This window comes from Lonchura striata, chromosome 19 (assembly GCF_050655825.1).
Source record: "Lonchura striata isolate lonStrDom1 chromosome 19, ASM5065582v1, whole genome shotgun sequence".
NCBI classification, from domain to species: domain Eukaryota; kingdom Metazoa; phylum Chordata; class Aves; order Passeriformes; family Estrildidae; genus Lonchura; species Lonchura striata.
In genome coordinates, this window is record NC_140721.1 from 8,629,808 (window position 1) to 8,647,776 (window position 17,969).

Below are 17,969 nucleotides of genomic sequence, written 5' to 3' on the forward strand. Positions count from 1 at the left end.
GATGCAGTCCAAGCTGCCTTTGAATAACTAAGCTGGGTCACCTTCAGAGCCCCAGAGAGCTGGAGTTACTGTCCTGGCCTGAATCAAAGGTCTGGTATCCCTTGGGATTTCACTGGTGACCCTGAGCTCTTGCAGGTCTCTGTTGGTAAGAAATTGTAAGGACTTCTTGAAAGCCTTTAACAGGGAGAAGAATCAGTTTGGGATATATATCTGAATTCTTTGAGGTGTCTTGGTGCTTTCTTACTACAGGAACGTGCAATCCAGATCTCATTGGGTTTTTTAGGAGGCTGAATCTGCATGTAGTAAGAACACAAGGCAATATTTAGGGCTTCCTATGTTTTTAGCTTGCTGGAGGAAAAAAATAAAAAGAAGGGATATGATTTGATATGATTTAAAAATCCTGCAAGCGGTAGTCACCTTACATCATCACAATGTATTGTGGATTTTTTTTTTTTTTATTTTAGGAAAAAACTCATATTCAGTAAGAGGGTAGTTAAATAGAAAAGGCTGTTTTTCTTGTGGAGCAAGAAAAGGCAGCATGCACCTTCTCTGCTGGGGCTCCTCCAGGGCTGCACGTGGGTCTGTGCCCCCATCCCTCCAGGGCTGCAGGGCACAGCTGCCTCTCCATGGGCTGCGCCAGGGGCTGCAGGGGAATCTTGGCCTCAGTACCTGGAGCAGTTCCTCTCCCTTGTTCTCCACTGATCTTGGTGTCTGCACAGTTGTTCTTCTCACATGTTCTCACCCTGCTTTTCTCTGGCAGCAGCTACCACTGTGCCACTTTTTTGTTCTTAAATCTTCTATCACAGAGGCATTACCACCATTTCTAATTGGCCCAGCCTTGATCAGTGGCTCGTCCATCTTTGGAGCCACCAAGGCATGGAAGAAGCTTCTGGCAGCTTCTCACAGAAGCCACCCCTGTAACCCCCCTGCTACCAAAAACCAGGCCATGCAAAACCCCTACAGTGCTGTTTGTTAGAAAAAAAAGGTGCTTTTTATTGGACATCATTTTCTTTCTTCTCTGTCTGAGTTCTAAATTGTCTGTGCTGGCTAGCACTCCTATAATTGGCTTTTATTTACAATAGAGAATAGAACTGAAGATGGTTTTTAAATACTAATCAAAATGTTTAGCAAAGCATTCTTTAAATCCTCATGTTCTAGCTTAATTAATTCCAGTTTTGTAAGAACCACTAAAATAGTTTCTTCCTGCATCTGAGGGCTCTGAAGAACAAGTTGTTCTGCTAGGGTCAGTGTTTGAAATTCATAACTACATTTAAATAGATTTTTCATTATGTAGAGGAAATTACGTGTATCATTTAAGCTGCTATTAATAATCATTACTCATTGTGTGTCCCTGTCTAATCAGATGTATTTGTATTATTGATTTTCATGTTCTTATGTTGAAAGAAGTATGCTCAAATGTACCTCTGTATCTAGAGCTGGGTGATTCTCTGACACCTATTTCTGATTTTCAGCGAGAGAAGATTGGAATTCCAAGATCACAAAGCTAAGAAAGCAAGTAGAAGATATATTTAGTAAGAAGTTTGGTAAGTTAAATGCTAAATGAACTGTTCTGTAATGCTGCTGCATTTTAAAGCTTCTCTGTTTACATGTTACAGTATGTACTTAAGCATCAGAAGTATACTAGGACAGATACGGAAATCCTCTTACCTATGTTTTACTTACTCCTTCCTATAACTGACATAAATGTTTTTATAACAGCATCCTAGGCCATAATTTTTCCAGGTGTGTGACAAGATGATTGCACAAAAGCTTTTGGATGAAAAGAAAGTTCTCAAAATAAAACATTAGGCACTGAAGGCCTATATTAGATATTATCTGTAACAAGATGGGCCAAGTTCCCATTTGTGGTTACTCCACAGAAAATAATAAGGAATTTGTCCAAATATATTTGAATATTTCTATTTTTTTCCAGGGGGCTTGTTAGCTTTGAGTAGCAGAGCTTCTGTAAGACAAGATTCTGAAAATCACTTGAGATAAAATTCCACCCATTTAAGTTTGTAATATATCATTTAATCTTCATTTGCAGCCAAAGCTCTGGGGCTTTCAGTTTCAGAGTCAGTGAAAGTTCCCTATTCTGTGTTTGAATCAAACCCTGAGTCCTTGGTCGTTGAAGGCTTGCCAGAAGGAGTCCCCTTCAGGAGTCCCACATGGTTTGGAATTCCACGCCTTGAAAGAATCATCCGTGGGAGTAGCAAAATCAAATTTGTTATTAAGAAGTAAGTTTGTGATCTAGTTATTTTATTTTTACCTCTAATTTTGAAGTTGTTTGACTTCATTCTCAGCAACTCTAGGCTTTAAATGGTACCTAAACTCTGCTTCCATGAAACACAAAGAATATTTTGCACATATGTTTTATCTCATACAAGGACATACACTTCTCATTCAATTTCTGTAGATGTTGAGATGTTGTGTGTTTCATGCATCAAGAATTGAGGGGGGAAAATGGTCTTGTACCTGGAAGCTGTGCTCCTTTTTTTTTTTTTTTTTTTTATTTTCTGTATTTTTCTTTGCTTGAAATAAACCCAGAAGAAAATTGCAGAATAGAAAATACAGCTTTATATTTTCTAATTTTTTGTTGTTATAGTAGATGGAGAGTCATCCATGCTTCTAACAGAATTTCCTCACAGAGGGCTGATGTTATGTGAATTGGAACTCAATTGAATTCCAAGAAATTGGTAGCTTTTTCCTGTGTGACTTGTCTTGCAATTGATTGGATTTGTTCTGCTCAACTTCTAGGCCGGAGCTTATCATGTCCCATTTGCCTCTAAGACTGGCTAGTAAACTAAAGAAGAAAGGTAAACAATTAAATATTATTTGCTGCCATCCATTTGTAAATACTTTGTTTCTTCTGCTTCCCAGCAGACTGAGATATCTTTCCTGGTTGAAAAATACAGGTGTTGTAAATAAAAGTCATTATTTCAGATGATCTAGCATAGTAATCTCTGAATCTGCTATTATTTGAGAAAGACACTCAAACCATAAATATATCTGCTTTTTTACTTGGCTATTCTAGTACTGAAAATGGAATTTACTCAATTTTGACAAGTTTTTTCTCACTTTTAATGGCTTCAAATGTTTTTAGCTAAGAGCTGTGAACTGCTGTAAATAATAGTGGTGTTTTATAAGAAGGGAATAAAAGAATCTTTTGTAGAAAATTCAGATGTTAGTAATTTTGGGGGTTTTAGATAATAAAAAGTACCAAAACTCTCCTTCACACTTAGAAAAAATAGTCTTTTGTTCTGAATTAGTGGAAAATCTTAAGTGTATCTTTTTCAAGAGCACTAAACCTACTTCTCAAGATTGTGAGCATCACTTTATTGTTCAGGTTTTACTATGCAGACTCTACTTAGTTCAGTCTGTTAGAATTCTCAGAATTCAGCTGTTCTTTTGTTAGGTGTGCAAAATTTATGCTTTACACCTTGTGTTCTTTTGTTTTCCAGGAATTAGTCCAGAGAGTCCCAGAAGGTCACGAAGTTCTTCAGAAAATTCAAGTGTCCCAGAGATTGAAGTTACTATTGAAGACAGTAAGGAAGAAGAAATAAATATTCTTCTGATGTTCTTTTATTATAGTCTTCTATATTTTCTGTTTTTCTAAGCTTTCATAGTTCATAAGTAACATACACCTCACATAGCCAACTATTGAAGGCTCCAGCTGCACTTCAATGTAAAAATACCTTTCTTTTTAATTTCTGAAACAAACTGGATACTGTGTAGATGATGCTTAGGTAAAATGCTGTAGTTTGGCAGCTTGCTTGGCTCATTATTCCAAGCAGAGATGTGGGAACTGATGTAGTCCTGAGCAGAAAGAGCACAGATGTGGTCAGTAGCATTAAATGCTTAAATACAACTCTAGAATTCCTAAAGGTTTTTTTTTTTTTTTTTCGTTCTACTCTTGATTCAGAATTGAAGATTTCTATGGTAATCAAGTTTGATGCATTGTTCTTCTTGTTTCTGCTCTCTGCATTATATATGTAATGTCTCTTCATAGGTCCTCAGAAAGAACAAAGTAATTCTGATGCCAGTGACTCCAATCCAAATTCTAAGCAACAAGGAAAAGAGTTTTCTTTTGGTAAGTGTTGGGGGAATTAGCATGGATGCATTCCTTTAATGTTGGTATGGAACACCTGGATTACATATCAGATATTTTGAGTTCGTGTTCTGATGTACAGTTAGAGAATGACTGAAGTCCTCACTTCTGTGTTAATTCAGTTCTTCATTATGTGGAATAATCTGCAGTAGAGAAATCCTGGATTATATGTGGAGTGTGCTGTACAAATGCAGCCCAGATCCATTAGATATTATTGATTCAGGTGCAGAGCCAGTTTTAGATTTTTGCTGGTGTGTTACTGCACAGTGCTGCAGACCCTTGAAGGACTTTTCTGGTGCAAAGTACCACCGAGTGCATACACCCAGCTGAAATGTGAATAAATTTCATAAGCTCTCCACAGATTTGAAATATTGACATTCCTGTGCAGAGGTGCCTAGGTGGGCTGTAGGGACCAGGAAGAATTTGAACTGACATTAGCAAGCCATGACCTGTCAGAGCTGATTATGCTTGATTGCCATGATTGACCTCTCTAGTTCTGGAAAATCAGTGAAGGAAAAGCTGGACATGACTGAAAGTCTAGTAGTTGTGTTTATGAATGTAGGCCAGAGCTTTTTGGCCATGGAGGCCCAGGCCTGTTAGTGCAGTGCTCTGCAACAGAAATCTCAGTATTAAAAGCAGGGTCAATTTGCAGTCCAGAAAATTTTTTCATTGTCAAGCAAGATGAGTGACTGTGTTCAAAGTAACTGTACATAGTTCTATGTCTCAGTGAACCTTTTATTCAGCATACTTACATTCTGAGTTTATTTGCTTATGTTTGTGTAGGAAGTTGCTGTTATTTGCTTTATCTTTTTTGTCCCCTATGCTATCTTTTTAGCTGTATGGTCAAAAAACCTATAAGAAAGGAATTATTTACTCCTACCAAGTCAATAAAGCATGAATGGGATACTGACTTGGCATGGGTGGTATTCATAATCAGAGTTGCATACAGTTTTCTTGGACTTTCCTGTTGCTGTTAGACCTAGGTGGTTTTTTTTTTATCTGCAACTTTTTTAAACTTTAGAGTGAGGTTTTAGTTTTGTAGACCAGCCATGGCCCACTTAGTGCAGCCACAAGTAAACTGGTTTAGTTATTGCTCTGATGGCTGTCAGAGAAAAAAATTGTTAAATTAAATGGACATTTAATCTCACCACTAAAGTAGGAACTGTGCTAGAGATTAAAGTTCTCAGGAGAGAAGAATGTGTTTCAGAGTTGTGTCATTGAAGATATGAAGAACTTTCTGCCACTATTTTGGATGCTGGTTCAGATGAGTAAATTTTCTGCTCTCCGATAGTAAATTTTCTGCTGTCTGGTAGTAACTTTGGAATATGCTTGGATTAATTTTGCTTTTAATCACTTTTGATTTATTTAGTGGCAATATCTCTCAGAGCTGCAGGAAAATGAGGATTGATGTGGATATAGTTTTGCAGAATGAAAGCCATTTTGCACATTTTTACTGCCATAGTAAATTGGTTATCAAGCATAATAAGTTATTAAATATTTGTTAAAATGTTATTCAAAGATTGATTCATTGTGTGCGTGTTGTTCTAATTCTTCCACTTTCTTCCTGGCAGACTTGTGGAATGCCAGAATCACGGACTTAAAGCAGAAAGTTGAAAATCTTTTCAATGAAAAGTGTGGTATGTTTATTGATTCTTTCTTACTGAAATGCCTTTCTTATGAACATGCAGTTAGGTGGATGTATGAGAGGTGTTCATATGTTTATTCCAGAGGTCCTGCAATCCTCGTGTACCTTACAGTTTCCCATCTGAGTTCATTCCCATGTGCTTGCAATCCAGTGTCACATTTCTATTTCTTATTTTACTTGGGTTTGAAAATGGAGAAGTTGTAGTAGGATTACAATTTTTTTTAGTGATCCACAGACAGAATGATTTCACATACTGGCACATCATTTTGAGCTTTCATTACTCTGCTTATAAATGGGACTTTGTATGACTCTGCATGATTCAAAACAGGTTGGGTGGTATCTAGAGAAATGTGCTCCATTATATTCCAGCACTTCTTCTAGTGCAGGCTGTTTGAAAACTAGTGACTTTTGGAAGTAATGGCTTCTCCTTATACTTTTGAGTGTGGGTTTTTGAACAAGAGCACTTCTCTCACCTGTCCTTGGTGCTGCTGTTCTCCAGAAGAGAAAGAGGCAGAATGCATTGCCTGCAGCAGTGTGTCCTGAAAAGACAGGTGCCTTCTAAGGAAGGCAGGAGCCTCCCTTGAAATGGAAAACATAAATCCCCTCCCTCTGAATTACTATAATATTGAAATTAAAGGTCTCTCAGGCAAAAATATGGGATTAGGAATAACAGTTCTTTATTAGGAAAAATAAAAATGCAGTAATACAAAACAACACTTCCAGACTCAGAACATGCCCTGTCCCCCTGTGTGTCAGGGAGGTGGCTCAGCCCCATCCCAGGGTGGCTCAGCCCTCCTGCAGTGCCAGCTGTGCTTCTGCTGGAGCAGGATCCTGCACAAGGGGGGAGTTTTCCTTGGAGCTCCAGGGCTGGGGGAGATGGGCCTGGGCTCCTCTGGGAATGCAGGGGGAAGGAAGCTGCTCCCCTGGGAATGCAGGGGGAAGGAAGCTGCTCCTCTGGGAATGCAGGGGAAGGAAGCTGCTCCTCTGGGAATGCAGGGGGAAGGAAGCTGCTCCTCTGGGAATGCAGGGGGCAAAGGCTGCTGTGCTGTTCCCAGGTCAGATTGGATCCAGGTAGGAATGCTGGGCTCCTCCCCTGGGCAGAGCATCTCCCCATGGATGATGGAATTTTCTCAGCCATGCAGGGACACTCAGTGGCCATGAACAGAAGATAATTAATAATTAATAGCCCATGAACAGTAGACATCTCCTGGAGGGAGGATTGGCTGTGGGAGAGATAAAGAAAACTGCCCCATGAGCAGTAGAGAACTGCCCCAGCTCTGACAGATGGCAATAGAAAACACACCCAGCCACATCCTGCATTTCCAACCTAAGACAAAAGTGGCATACATATAGGATAGTCATGCATGCAAACCAAGCCAGTGGCATGAGCTGGATGGAAATTACTAATTTTCAGCAAATTACAGTGAGATTTACTGCAACAGAATGAGTTAAGTTTGAAACTGTTAATTTTCTTCTGCAGACTCATAGCTGTCACCATAAAAAGCAAAGCCTGCTGGTTCTACCTAATCAAGTATATATGTGCCAACTAATCTATTGCATTTTTGCCAGGAATATTCTATTTCTGTACACTTCAGTTGCCTAACTGGTACCTTATTTGCTGTGTTGCATTTCAGGGGAGGCACTGGGACACGGAGGGCCAGTGAAGGTGCCATATGCACTGTTTGATTCCTACCCAGAGGATTTCTACGTGGAAGGGCTTCCTGAGGGGGTGCCCTTCCGCCAGCCTACAACTTTTGGGATTCCAAGACTAGAGAAGATCCTGAGAAGTAAACCCAAAATAAAATTTATTATTAAAAAGTAAGGCTCCCATATGTCTTTAATAATCTGTTCTAATGAGAATTGAAATGTAGACCCAAAAATGAAATTGTGTTGCCAAGTTGCTAAATTACTCTATAAAATACACACTGTTGTATTTTTAGTACTTGAGGAAATGGTTGGAAAGCTCTTGTGCCAGTGGAACAAGATACAATAATATCTTTGTTCTGAGAGACTCTTAGACTTTGTTTTGAGAGGAAAAACAAGTCCATATTTCTTAATCCATCACAATTATCACATCACTGGTTTAGTTCCTACTGCAGGGAGCACTTATGGGCTGCTCATAAAGCTTGCTGGTTTGTGTATTGAGAGCTGAGGAGTGGAGATTATTTTAATGAGAGCTGTAAGAATTTTCTTTCTTTCGCCTAGAACAGGCTTAGATATTCCTGTGCCAGTGCAGAAACAGTGGCAAGAGAAGTTACAAGGACAGGTAGTGATAGAACAAGGGTGAATGGCTTTAAACTGACAGAGAGCATGGTAAAATTAGATGTTTGGAAGGAATTTCACTGGGAGGGTGGTGAGGCCCAGAGCAGCTGTGGCTGCCCCATCCCTGGAAGTGTCCAAGGCCAGGTTAGATGGGGTTTTGAGCAGCCTGATGTAGTAGAAGGTGTCCCTGCCCACGGCAGGAGCAAGAAACTGGATGGGTTTTAGGTTCCTTCCAACCCAAACCAATCTAAGATTTCTGCGATTCTGGGAAGTTATGGAGCCTCTCAGTGATTGCTTTCTTGACTGTCTCTTTGGCTGAGAGAGTATCACTTAGTTACCATTTTTAGAAAATGGGATTTTCTTTAATGTTGATGCTACAATTTTATTATTGTATGTAAAATGTTCAATCTGTTTGCAGGCCTGAGATGCTTGAGGCAGCTATCAAAGAAAGTTCTGATAAAAGCCCCCAAGGTGAGTTTTATAACTGCTTAGCTTTCCAGATAACAGTTTATTTCAAGGGTTGAATATTAATTATAAGAGCAGCATGGTGTTAATAAATTCCTGGAAGATTTATTCTGTTTATTCCTGAAAGATCTATTAAATTGCAGTTGCTTTGTTTGTTGGCTTGTTTATTTTTAAGATGGGGTAAGCACTTACTAGTTACAGATTAAATATAGCTCTAAAAAGGGAGTATTAATTTTTTTAAGTTATTCACAAATAATTGTGCCTCTAATGTATTCTTTACTACATGCTATCAAAATGTAGCCAGTAATGTAGGATTCACATGATTTATTCAGGTCTAGAGATAAATTATTTACTCCTAGTATGTAGATCATCTAAATGACACATGCACCAGAGACAGGATAGCCAGTAGAAAATTGTGTCAGGTAGGTAGGTCATGGAAGAGAAGCTCCCATTTTGAAGCTGAAACTAGGTCCTCTTTGAAAACTTTGCCAATATTTGTTGTTTTGCAATATTTTCTTTATAGATGAGACTGAAGATTTTGAGCTCTCTATAAATGTTTTCTAAATTAATCCTCCTAGGAAAAAATAATTCCCCCAGTAAAGCCAATGTAGCAAGGACCACAAAAAACTCAGTGAAAACAGCTACAAGTGTTGGAGACCTAAACATTGTTAAAGTAACCATAAAAGGTGTGTATACTGGCTGGTTTGGTATCATAATACTTGTGCTTATATTCCTCGTGGTATCTGCTTAGTTTGATGTTTTCCTACAGTCAAGCTGGTTTGCTGAAGTACAGTCAAGAAAGAACATAAGATACCTTTTGGTTTTGCTGAGATGTTAAATATTATCTAACACTCATCAGTGACATCTCTAGAATTTTCTTAGTCCAACCACCTGAAGAAGCATCCACATTTTTATGATGCAATAATTTAAGTATTGATTTGCCGTTCTTGGCAACTTCCAGATGTCGGCAGTTGAACTGAATTGAATGACCATGCAGGCTGAACTGCTTTGTCTTAATACCAATTACTGCTTTTTTTGTTGCATGCTATGGCAATCTACTGAATGATCACTTTGCTTTTACCTTTACATACCTTTCTATGTTCCATAAGAAAGTAAAATACAATTTATTGGTTTAAATTACTTTACAAAATCATCTCTAGACATTTCTAGATTCATTCCTGGAAGCGTTCAGGGCCAGGTTAAGTGGGGCTTGGAGCAACTTGGTCTAGTAGAATGTGTCCCTGCCCGTGGCAGGGGTTTGGAACTAGATGATCTTCAAGGTCTCTTCCAAATCAACCATTCTAGGATTCTGTAATTTCTTAGCAACCATCTATTTGTATGTATTTCTACAATTTGGTGTTACTACTAAAATGAGGAATTGACAGTGCCTGTTTAGAAGCTTTTGGGTATACCTGCTTTGAGTAAACATGCAGGGATAAACAAGCTTCAAGAGGGGAAATTTGTGCTTAGTTCTCATGCTATTCTAACAATTTCTTCCAGATGATGAAAGTGAGCCACTGCCAAAAGCAGAAAGTGCCAGACAATTGAGAGAGCAAGTAAATGAGCTTTTTAGCCAGAAATTTGGTAATTGCCTCTTACTTCCCATTTTTGTATAGGTGTGAGTGCAATTAATGTTGTTCATACTGCAGTTACTGAATGAATATTCACTCACAGTGAATTATATATATGGTCGTTAAAATGAACAAATTTGAGAATTGCATGTGAATGTTGTGCTTTGACTCCAAAAAGAATCTTTTGTAAGTGATGTAGACAGTTTGGTGTATTAAACAAAGTCCTAAGAGTCTAGATTGCTGCTTCAGAGTTCCCCTTCCCTTTTCCTTTTTCCTGTGTCAACACAGATGAAGTATTTATTTTGTTGGAAGTCCATGGTTCTTCTCAGGGCTTCATAATCCTGACCTCTTAATACTTGGGATTAGAGTAACTTTAAAAATTCAATTTAACCCTTCTGCTGTGTATACTTTTGGGCTTTTTACTTTGCATTGTGCAGTAGCATTTACCTGGGTTTCCTTATCTGAAATTCCTTCACTTGTGCTGTGTTGAATTGCTTTTCATAGCATTGCAGGAAATGCTTTGATTTCCTTTGTGTAGCTATCTCCTGTTATATCCTGTTCTCTATGAGCAGAACCTGTGTTATTCATATGCTGAACTGTCTGAGTTTAAACTGTGACTAATGCTCTCATAGTAATGTTCATGAGTGTAATCCAGAACCTCATTTCTAACACTGTAATAATTTTATTGTCAAGTGAATTTTCATAGTTTCAGATCTGATAGAAAGCATTTTGTTTCTTAATCATCTGAGGACTTTTTCTTCACTGTAATCATAAATACTGTAGGTTTGAAAATAAATACAACCTCTCCCACTTAGGTGAAGCCACTGGTATGAATTTTCCTGTGAAAGTTCCATACAGAAAAATCACTAACAACCCTGGCTGTGTGTTGGTGGATGGAATGCCTCCAGGTGTGGCATTTAAAGCACCCAGTTATCTGGAACTCAACTCAATGAGGAAGATTCTGGAATCAGCAGAGTTTATCAAGTTTACTGTCATTAGGTATGTAGTTGCCATTAATTAGATCATGATTACAGCCCCGTAGATGGAATAAATGTGAGAGAAAAGAAGTTGTAGTAGTACATCTTTAAAAAGATGTTGGCTCTTTTTGGATTACAATATGTCAGGTTAAAGGAAGCCCAGATGTTCCTAGCATGAATGAAGGAGGACATGTCCAATTTAGTATGACAAAAGGCATATTACTAATACTGCATATTACAGCAAGCTGTCTTTTGAGTTTAAATCTAATCGTAATATGTAAAAAAGTGCTATCGTTTTCTGGGCCTTGCTCTCCCAGTCATAATACCAAGTTTTGAAACAAAAGCTCATTGGTTTTGTTTCAATATTTTAAAATACAATATTGTCCAATTATAGTATAAGGGAATTTCATTTGTATGTGTGTATCTCCATAGACATACACAGACACACACATCCCAATGTTAATTAGTATGCATTGAAGCAGAACAGATCAAACTTTGCAATCATTCTCAGGAGGAGTTGAAAGTATAAAATTGATCGATTTCTGTAACTTCTCAAATCACAGATGAATTCAAAGGAGTTTAAAAGCTTCAGTTTATCTTTAGAGAGAAATTTCATAGATTTTACTAAGGAGTCTGAATTCTCAACCCTTAATCATGACATATTCTAACCAGAAAGACTTTGATGTGTTTTTGAATTGAACCCTGAAGAAGAGGTGAGCCCTTGCTAAGTAGCAGTGACCAAGGGAAGGGTTTAGCTCTTCCCATACATGTTACTTTTCAAAATGCAAGTTTGGAAGAACCAAAGTCCCTAAGAGCTACTATTTCTTCTGTTTTACTTGCCTTTCTTTTAATTTTTAGCATGACCTCTGTTATAGAAGGTCTGGGGAGGTTACATTGGGAGGAAATGCCATGCAGTGCATTTTAGAACCAGTAATTTTTTTTTTTTTTCCAGACCATTTCCAGGACTTGTGATTAACAATCGTAAGTATTTATGAGACACTGATGACAAATGTATTTTTGTAACCTACTAAGATTTATTTTCTACATCGTGTCTTAGTGGCAGAGGCCCCAAGTTGTTAAGGTCTCTGTATAACTCTTGCCTGTGTATTTCTCATTAAGATTTCCTGACTAAACACATATGTACAGTTAGCTTGAGGGCAGGGAATAAATTTGCATTTAAATCGCATAAGATTAGCATTGACTTGATACAAAAATGCAAGACTCTGATTTTTCAGCTGCAGAGTCCAAGAGAAATTTAGGATCCTGATGGAGCAACACACTTAGATGAGAGGTCCTATGTTGTAGGTTTAAATCCATCACAGTGGCAGTTGGTAAGCAAGAGCTTTCCAATAGCTGCACAGCCTTGTTCCAGTGAAAAATTCTGCATTCTGCTGAAACTGTAACTTTTTAGAGAGTCAGGCTGTAGTTAGCTGAAGTGCCATGGCCAATTTGGCCCTCACAATGAAATTGCTTGGGGTAGTGAGAGGGAAAGGTATAATATTTTGGTTGCTAAAATAATTGTGACCTGGTTGTTAGATGTAATTTAGGAGAAAAAACAAACCACAAAGACTGTCACTACAGTGTCCCTTGTGTTGTGTTCTTTGTGAGCCAATGTCCGATAAGAAATTCAGAGGCCAAATAAGCTGTCACAACTGGCCTCACCCAGCTGGAGCCTTAGCAACCCAGTGTTTGTTCAAATACACTCAGCCACCAGTGTGTTCCAGTAACAATACTGGAATATTGTTCATGCACTGCAAGTGTGAGATGTTCTCAAGAGGATATTGTATGTCCTCAAGAGGATATTGCAGCCCACTGACCTGCTCACAGACCTAGGAGCACTTCTGAGGTGGCAGAGAGGTCTCTCTGCAAGGGGGAGCCTTCAGGCAAGTAAATGTGTAATGGTATTTCCACGGAATTCAGATAGAAATTAAAGAATCCACTGAGCTGTTGTCAGCTCAGCATAAGTTGTCAACAATGTGTGTTGGGACTGGGGGAGCAGACTGGTCATGGGGCACATGAGGGTTGGGCATTATCTGCCAATAATATGACACTAATTATGATCAAAATGATCTTCTACTGATGATGATCAAAATCAATCCACTAATTGTGATCAAAATGATCTTATACTGATGGATACCAAGGTGAACAAGTGACAGGCTCTGAGCCTCATTATAAGCATGATGTTTTATTCTCATCTAAAGAACTTGTGGAAACTTAAGAGGAAATTTTTGGTGCTTGCAGGCAAGACAGGCAATGTTTTTCTTGTAACAGGAAAAAAATTGAACTGCATCTCAGTCACAGTGTTAGTAACCTGTTCATGTGAGGAGTTTCATGTGACGTTTCATGTTAGTAACCTGTTTATGTGAACCACTTTCATTGTGAAGTAAAACAATGATTATGCCTCATCTTAGAGCTGCTAGAAGAAGCTGAAGCAGAAGCAGAATCACCAGCAGCAGCAGCAGCCACTACCACAGCAGCACTACCAGGTGATGCAGAGTGTGACACGTGTCCTTGCAGGAGGGGTGGGGTATGGAGTTCTGCATCTCATTGGCAGATATCATTAGCAGTCATGTCCTAGGTCTGAGGTGCTCATGATGAGCCATTTCATTTTGAGAAATGAATAGCTGTTAACTTTAATAACTGTTAAACTTTAAATAACTTCAATAGCTGTTAAACATTAGTGGAAAGTGCCTCTACTTTCTTCAAGATGTGTCATTGTTGTGTTCCTTGATTTGATTTTTACAGCTGATGAGTGACTGGAAAGAAGGATTAGTGGGGGCAATGTGTAAAGGCAATTCAGCATCCATTTATTAATGTCTGCTTAGTTCAAATGTGTGCATGTCTGCATGTACAGCCAAGTGAAGTTTGCCTGCATAGCTGGCAGTGGGGTCTGGATGGAGTTTCTGCCTGCTGCCAAGCTCTGTAACCCCTGCTAGACTGCAGCTGGGACTGCACACACATCACCTGTCTTATAGTCTGAACAGAGAACTTAGCTTTGGGCTGGGAATTAACTAAAGTAAATGTGGTTGGGCAACTTTGCTTTCATCCAGTTCAGCTTCTAAATGTTCATATATGCCTTTTAAAAATGTGTATCCTAAGTTGGTGTAGTGCGGGGAAAACTTCTGCAGTTGACTGAATAAATCATTATACAAAGAAGCTGGGAAATTAAGAGAAAACATCTGATAAACATTTTAAGAGTAAGGGACACTTGTACGATGAAAATTATTGTAAAGGAAACTGCTGGTTCCTCTGTTTCCATGTGGAGGTGTGGGAGGGAGCAGATCAGTTGCTGGTGGTTTGTGAGCTGGCTGTAGTCTGTTGGTCCTTAACATCTGCAGCGTTAAAAAGGTTAAATGGTTTTCCCAGAACATGTTCATCTACAATCCATGCAGAGATAGTAGAAAACTCAGCATGGAATTAAAGCATACTTCTTGTCCTCTGTTACGCACCTTCCCACTCTGCCCCAAAGTACACATACCTGCCATCAAAGACAAAGCTTAGGAGAAGTGGTGACTCTCTTTAAGCTGTTCTAAATTTGGTATTCTGTGCAAATGCACATTGTGTTGTTCTGGGTTTTGGTGATATGTCTGCCACAGTGAACCATTCTTAGAAGATAAAGAGTTACATAGTTGATTGTAATAAATGTTTGGGGATATTTTATATTTTGTTGCAGTCTATAGATAGCTACACAAATCTATCTCAGTCAAAGAGATATGAGTCAGATTGGTTAAGAAAAATTAGGTGCTTTTTTCAGGAAAACCTAATTGCCCTAATCTGATTAATCTTGTTGAAACTATATTCATATTCATTTGACTGTATTTTTTTCATTTAAGAGCCAGATGAACCAAGCCAAATAGAAGTATCTATAGAAGGTAAGTGTCTCCAGTTAAAACCAAATATTTTTAAGTAATGCTGAACAAAGTTGCATCTGTTTTTAAAGTCAGGTCAGTCAAAACCAAGAAAAGGTATTTTACTGGTTCCTGGCACATTTCTTCATTTATAGTAATAACATGCTGCATCATGTGAAAAATACTTAGCAGCAAAATTTACTATTCAAATAATTTTACAAAGGACTTCTATGAATTCTTAATGGTTGTTGAGTCATGCCTATATATAGGCTCTGAGTGACTTCATATCCTGAATGATGCATCTAGTTGTTCAGTGCAGTAGTTTCAATTGATGCAAGTGAGTGATTGCCATCATCAGGAACTCTGAATGCCATATTGGCTTGGATACACTACACTGGGGGCAAGGGACTGGAGTATTGTTGTTCTAGCACTTAAATTCTAGAAAACATCCAACTTTCCTGTTGTCCAAGAATACACTTGAATTGTATCCTTTTCAGATAGAATTGTAGAATCATTTAGTTTAGAAAAACCTTCAGAAAGCATCAAGTCAGAATGATGCCACAGTACTGCCAAGCTCACCACTAAACCATCTCTCCAAGAGCTACATCTACCCAGTTTTTAAATGTCTCCAAGCATGGAGACTCCACCACTGCCCTGGGCAGCCTCTGCCAGGGCCTGACACCCCTTTTGTTGAAGTGTTTTCTGTATATAGATGCATGTAAGATCAAGGAAGCTGTAGGTTTTGTATCCCCCATGTGTTCTTGCATGTGGCCTTGGTGAATTAGAAATGCTGGATTGACCTGAGAGTTGGGATGTTGTTGTCTCTGTGTGCTCTGCTCCTGTAAATGCTGCCCTTGCTGCACCCAGCCTGGCCCTGGATGGCCACAGCTGTCCCTGCTGTGGTTCCAAGGTGATCCAGGGGGCTCTTGTACTTTGCTGGGGTGCTGCCTTTGTATCAGATGGTCCCAAGAAGGGTTTGCTGATGTGTCTGTGCCAGCTTGATGGCAACATAGCCAAGAGCCCTGGGATGGCAGCTGCTGTGCATCAGCACTTCTCATCCTGAGACTCTCAACTTTGGTTCATTCCCTAATCCTGCTCACACTGCTCCAAAAGAGCTCCTGTTCTTCTGTAGCCTTTTCAATGGAAATTCCCTTTCCAGTCTCCATTGCTTCACTCCCCCTGTCATGTCATTGAACTCTAAGCCAAGAGAACATTCTCAGCCAGAGTGAGTGCTACAAGCTGAGTTACAGGTTCACTCCAAGGGTTTTAAGTCAGTCTTTCTTGGACTGACCCTGTTGTAGCAATCAAGACAGAAAGAAGGCAAATGTTAAAAGAGTCACAGCAGAGCTGAGCTGCAGATTTTATGCTCACAGTTTTGAAGGCTGGAACATCAGGTATCTTTATCATGCCAAAACTTTATTCTGGGGGATTGCTGAAGCTAGATGGTGCAGGAAGAACTACAGTTGTTCCTGAATACTGTCAAGTGGAAGAAAATCATCTGGGGGCCTTCAGTGTAATGGTTTGGGTGAGATAGAAAAGCATAGTTATGAATTTGTCATCCAAAAGTGGCTTCAGACACTGTAATTACGGAAGTGTTTCTGTAAAAAGGCGTGCAGTGGCAAAAATCACTTCAGAACTACACTGGAAGGTATAAAATGATCATGTGGTGAAAGAGCTTGGTTTTGTAGCGATGAATTACTCTCACCCCAAACCTTCCAAACAACTCCAGAGAAAAAACAATTTCCTTCCAACGTTATATTGTCTGTAAAAAGAACAGAATCAGGCTCTATGTCATATGGACAGTGCCACACAGACACGAGATTCCTTTGATTTACCTCCAAGCATCCCTGCACTGAATAAAACTGTATCAAAAGGTGATGAATACTTTAGCCAACATGATTTTTTTTAAACATATCATAAGGCCTTCCTGTGTGATACTGTATTTTAAAAATCAGGTAGGGTTAAAATTTGTTTTGGACAGACTGAAATAGAATAATGCAGAAATCTGCATCTAGTTGAGAGAGAAGCAGTCCTACTAATGCCAATTGTATTTCCATTCATGAAGAACTAAAGTGCTCTAAGATCCTAAGCTGCTTTACTTTGCAGTGGAAATGGTAATTTCCACACAACCAGATTGCTGTGAATACACTTTCATTAATGATTATTAGTTTTAAAAGATAATAAATACTTCTTATGTTTTTATAAAATTTTATTTAAGTAAAACAGTAATAAAATTGGTGGGGAAATTCCACTTTTTTCATGCACGACTACTTTTTTTAACAGATAATACAGAAACAGAAGAAAAGTTTCAAATAAAGAAAGATCCAGACCTGACGTCATAGACCTCATCAACACTGGGTAAAAGAATTTAGTGTTTCTTGAAGTCAACACCTGTCAAGGAATAATATTTTTATATTTTTTTGGCTGGGGAAAGGAGAGATGAAGTATACTACTGAATGTCAGAAGGTGCCAGTACTTAATTGTGAATTATTTTATGTATCTCAGTTCTCACATATAAGATGTCAGATATTTTGCACTTTCTTACCCAAATACAATATAAAGCACACTGTGTTCAAATCTGTAAGGAAGTCCTAGAAGAATGTGGCCTAAAATGTGTGATGGTAATCACATATCTCAGAAGAAGAGTAACTGAAAGCTGAGAGAATTAGTGTTTATTAAAAGCTCTGACATGGTTGTGTGAAAAAACATTATTATTCTTGGTAATGCACATGCATTTCCAAATTGTAATTGAGCAGGAAAGCTCTTCATTATGATTGTAGTATTGTCTGACCTTGGGACACTCAGTAAAGCTATTAAGTGTGATGACAAACCAACCTTCTTTAAAAGTTTTCTTTCTTTTCTTTGCATAAATTAAACTTTTATGAGAAACCTAATTTACAGTACCCAAATGTCATGGGATGCACTGCAGCCAGTGAGATACAAAAAACTACCTCACTTGTCAATTAAAGGTCACAAAAAAGTTGTCTGAGCAATGGCTGCACAATTTGATGCTGCAGTAGTTCAGAGTTTTGGATGCTTTGGGCCATCCACTGAATTTACACTAAAATAAATATTTGTTCTAAAGTCTGACAA

At 38.6% G+C, this 17,969-nt stretch overlaps 1 protein-coding gene across 2 annotated transcripts in view; it reads left to right on the forward strand.

Annotated features, from left to right (window-relative positions):
* Window positions 1–17,969, forward strand: part of GTF2I (general transcription factor IIi) — a 98,303-nt gene that overhangs the window by 79,639 nt on the left and 695 nt on the right. For both annotated transcript variants that reach the window (XM_085557585.1, XM_085557587.1), the window contains exons 34-48: window positions 1,473–1,544; window positions 2,048–2,237; window positions 2,758–2,816; window positions 3,462–3,545; window positions 4,010–4,090; window positions 5,680–5,745; window positions 7,388–7,571; window positions 8,434–8,486; window positions 9,059–9,166; window positions 9,981–10,064; window positions 10,867–11,050; window positions 11,981–12,009; window positions 13,440–13,514; window positions 14,862–14,900; window positions 17,160–17,234. In XM_085557585.1, coding sequence (XP_085413711.1) covers window positions 1,473–1,544; window positions 2,048–2,237; window positions 2,758–2,816; window positions 3,462–3,545; window positions 4,010–4,090; window positions 5,680–5,745; window positions 7,388–7,571; window positions 8,434–8,486; window positions 9,059–9,166; window positions 9,981–10,064; window positions 10,867–11,050; window positions 11,981–12,009; window positions 13,440–13,514; window positions 14,862–14,900; window positions 17,160–17,218 — 1,367 coding nt within the window. In that variant the 3' untranslated portion in view covers window positions 17,219–17,234. The remainder of the gene's footprint in view (window positions 1–1,472; window positions 1,545–2,047; window positions 2,238–2,757; window positions 2,817–3,461; window positions 3,546–4,009; window positions 4,091–5,679; window positions 5,746–7,387; window positions 7,572–8,433; window positions 8,487–9,058; window positions 9,167–9,980; window positions 10,065–10,866; window positions 11,051–11,980; window positions 12,010–13,439; window positions 13,515–14,861; window positions 14,901–17,159; window positions 17,235–17,969) is intronic.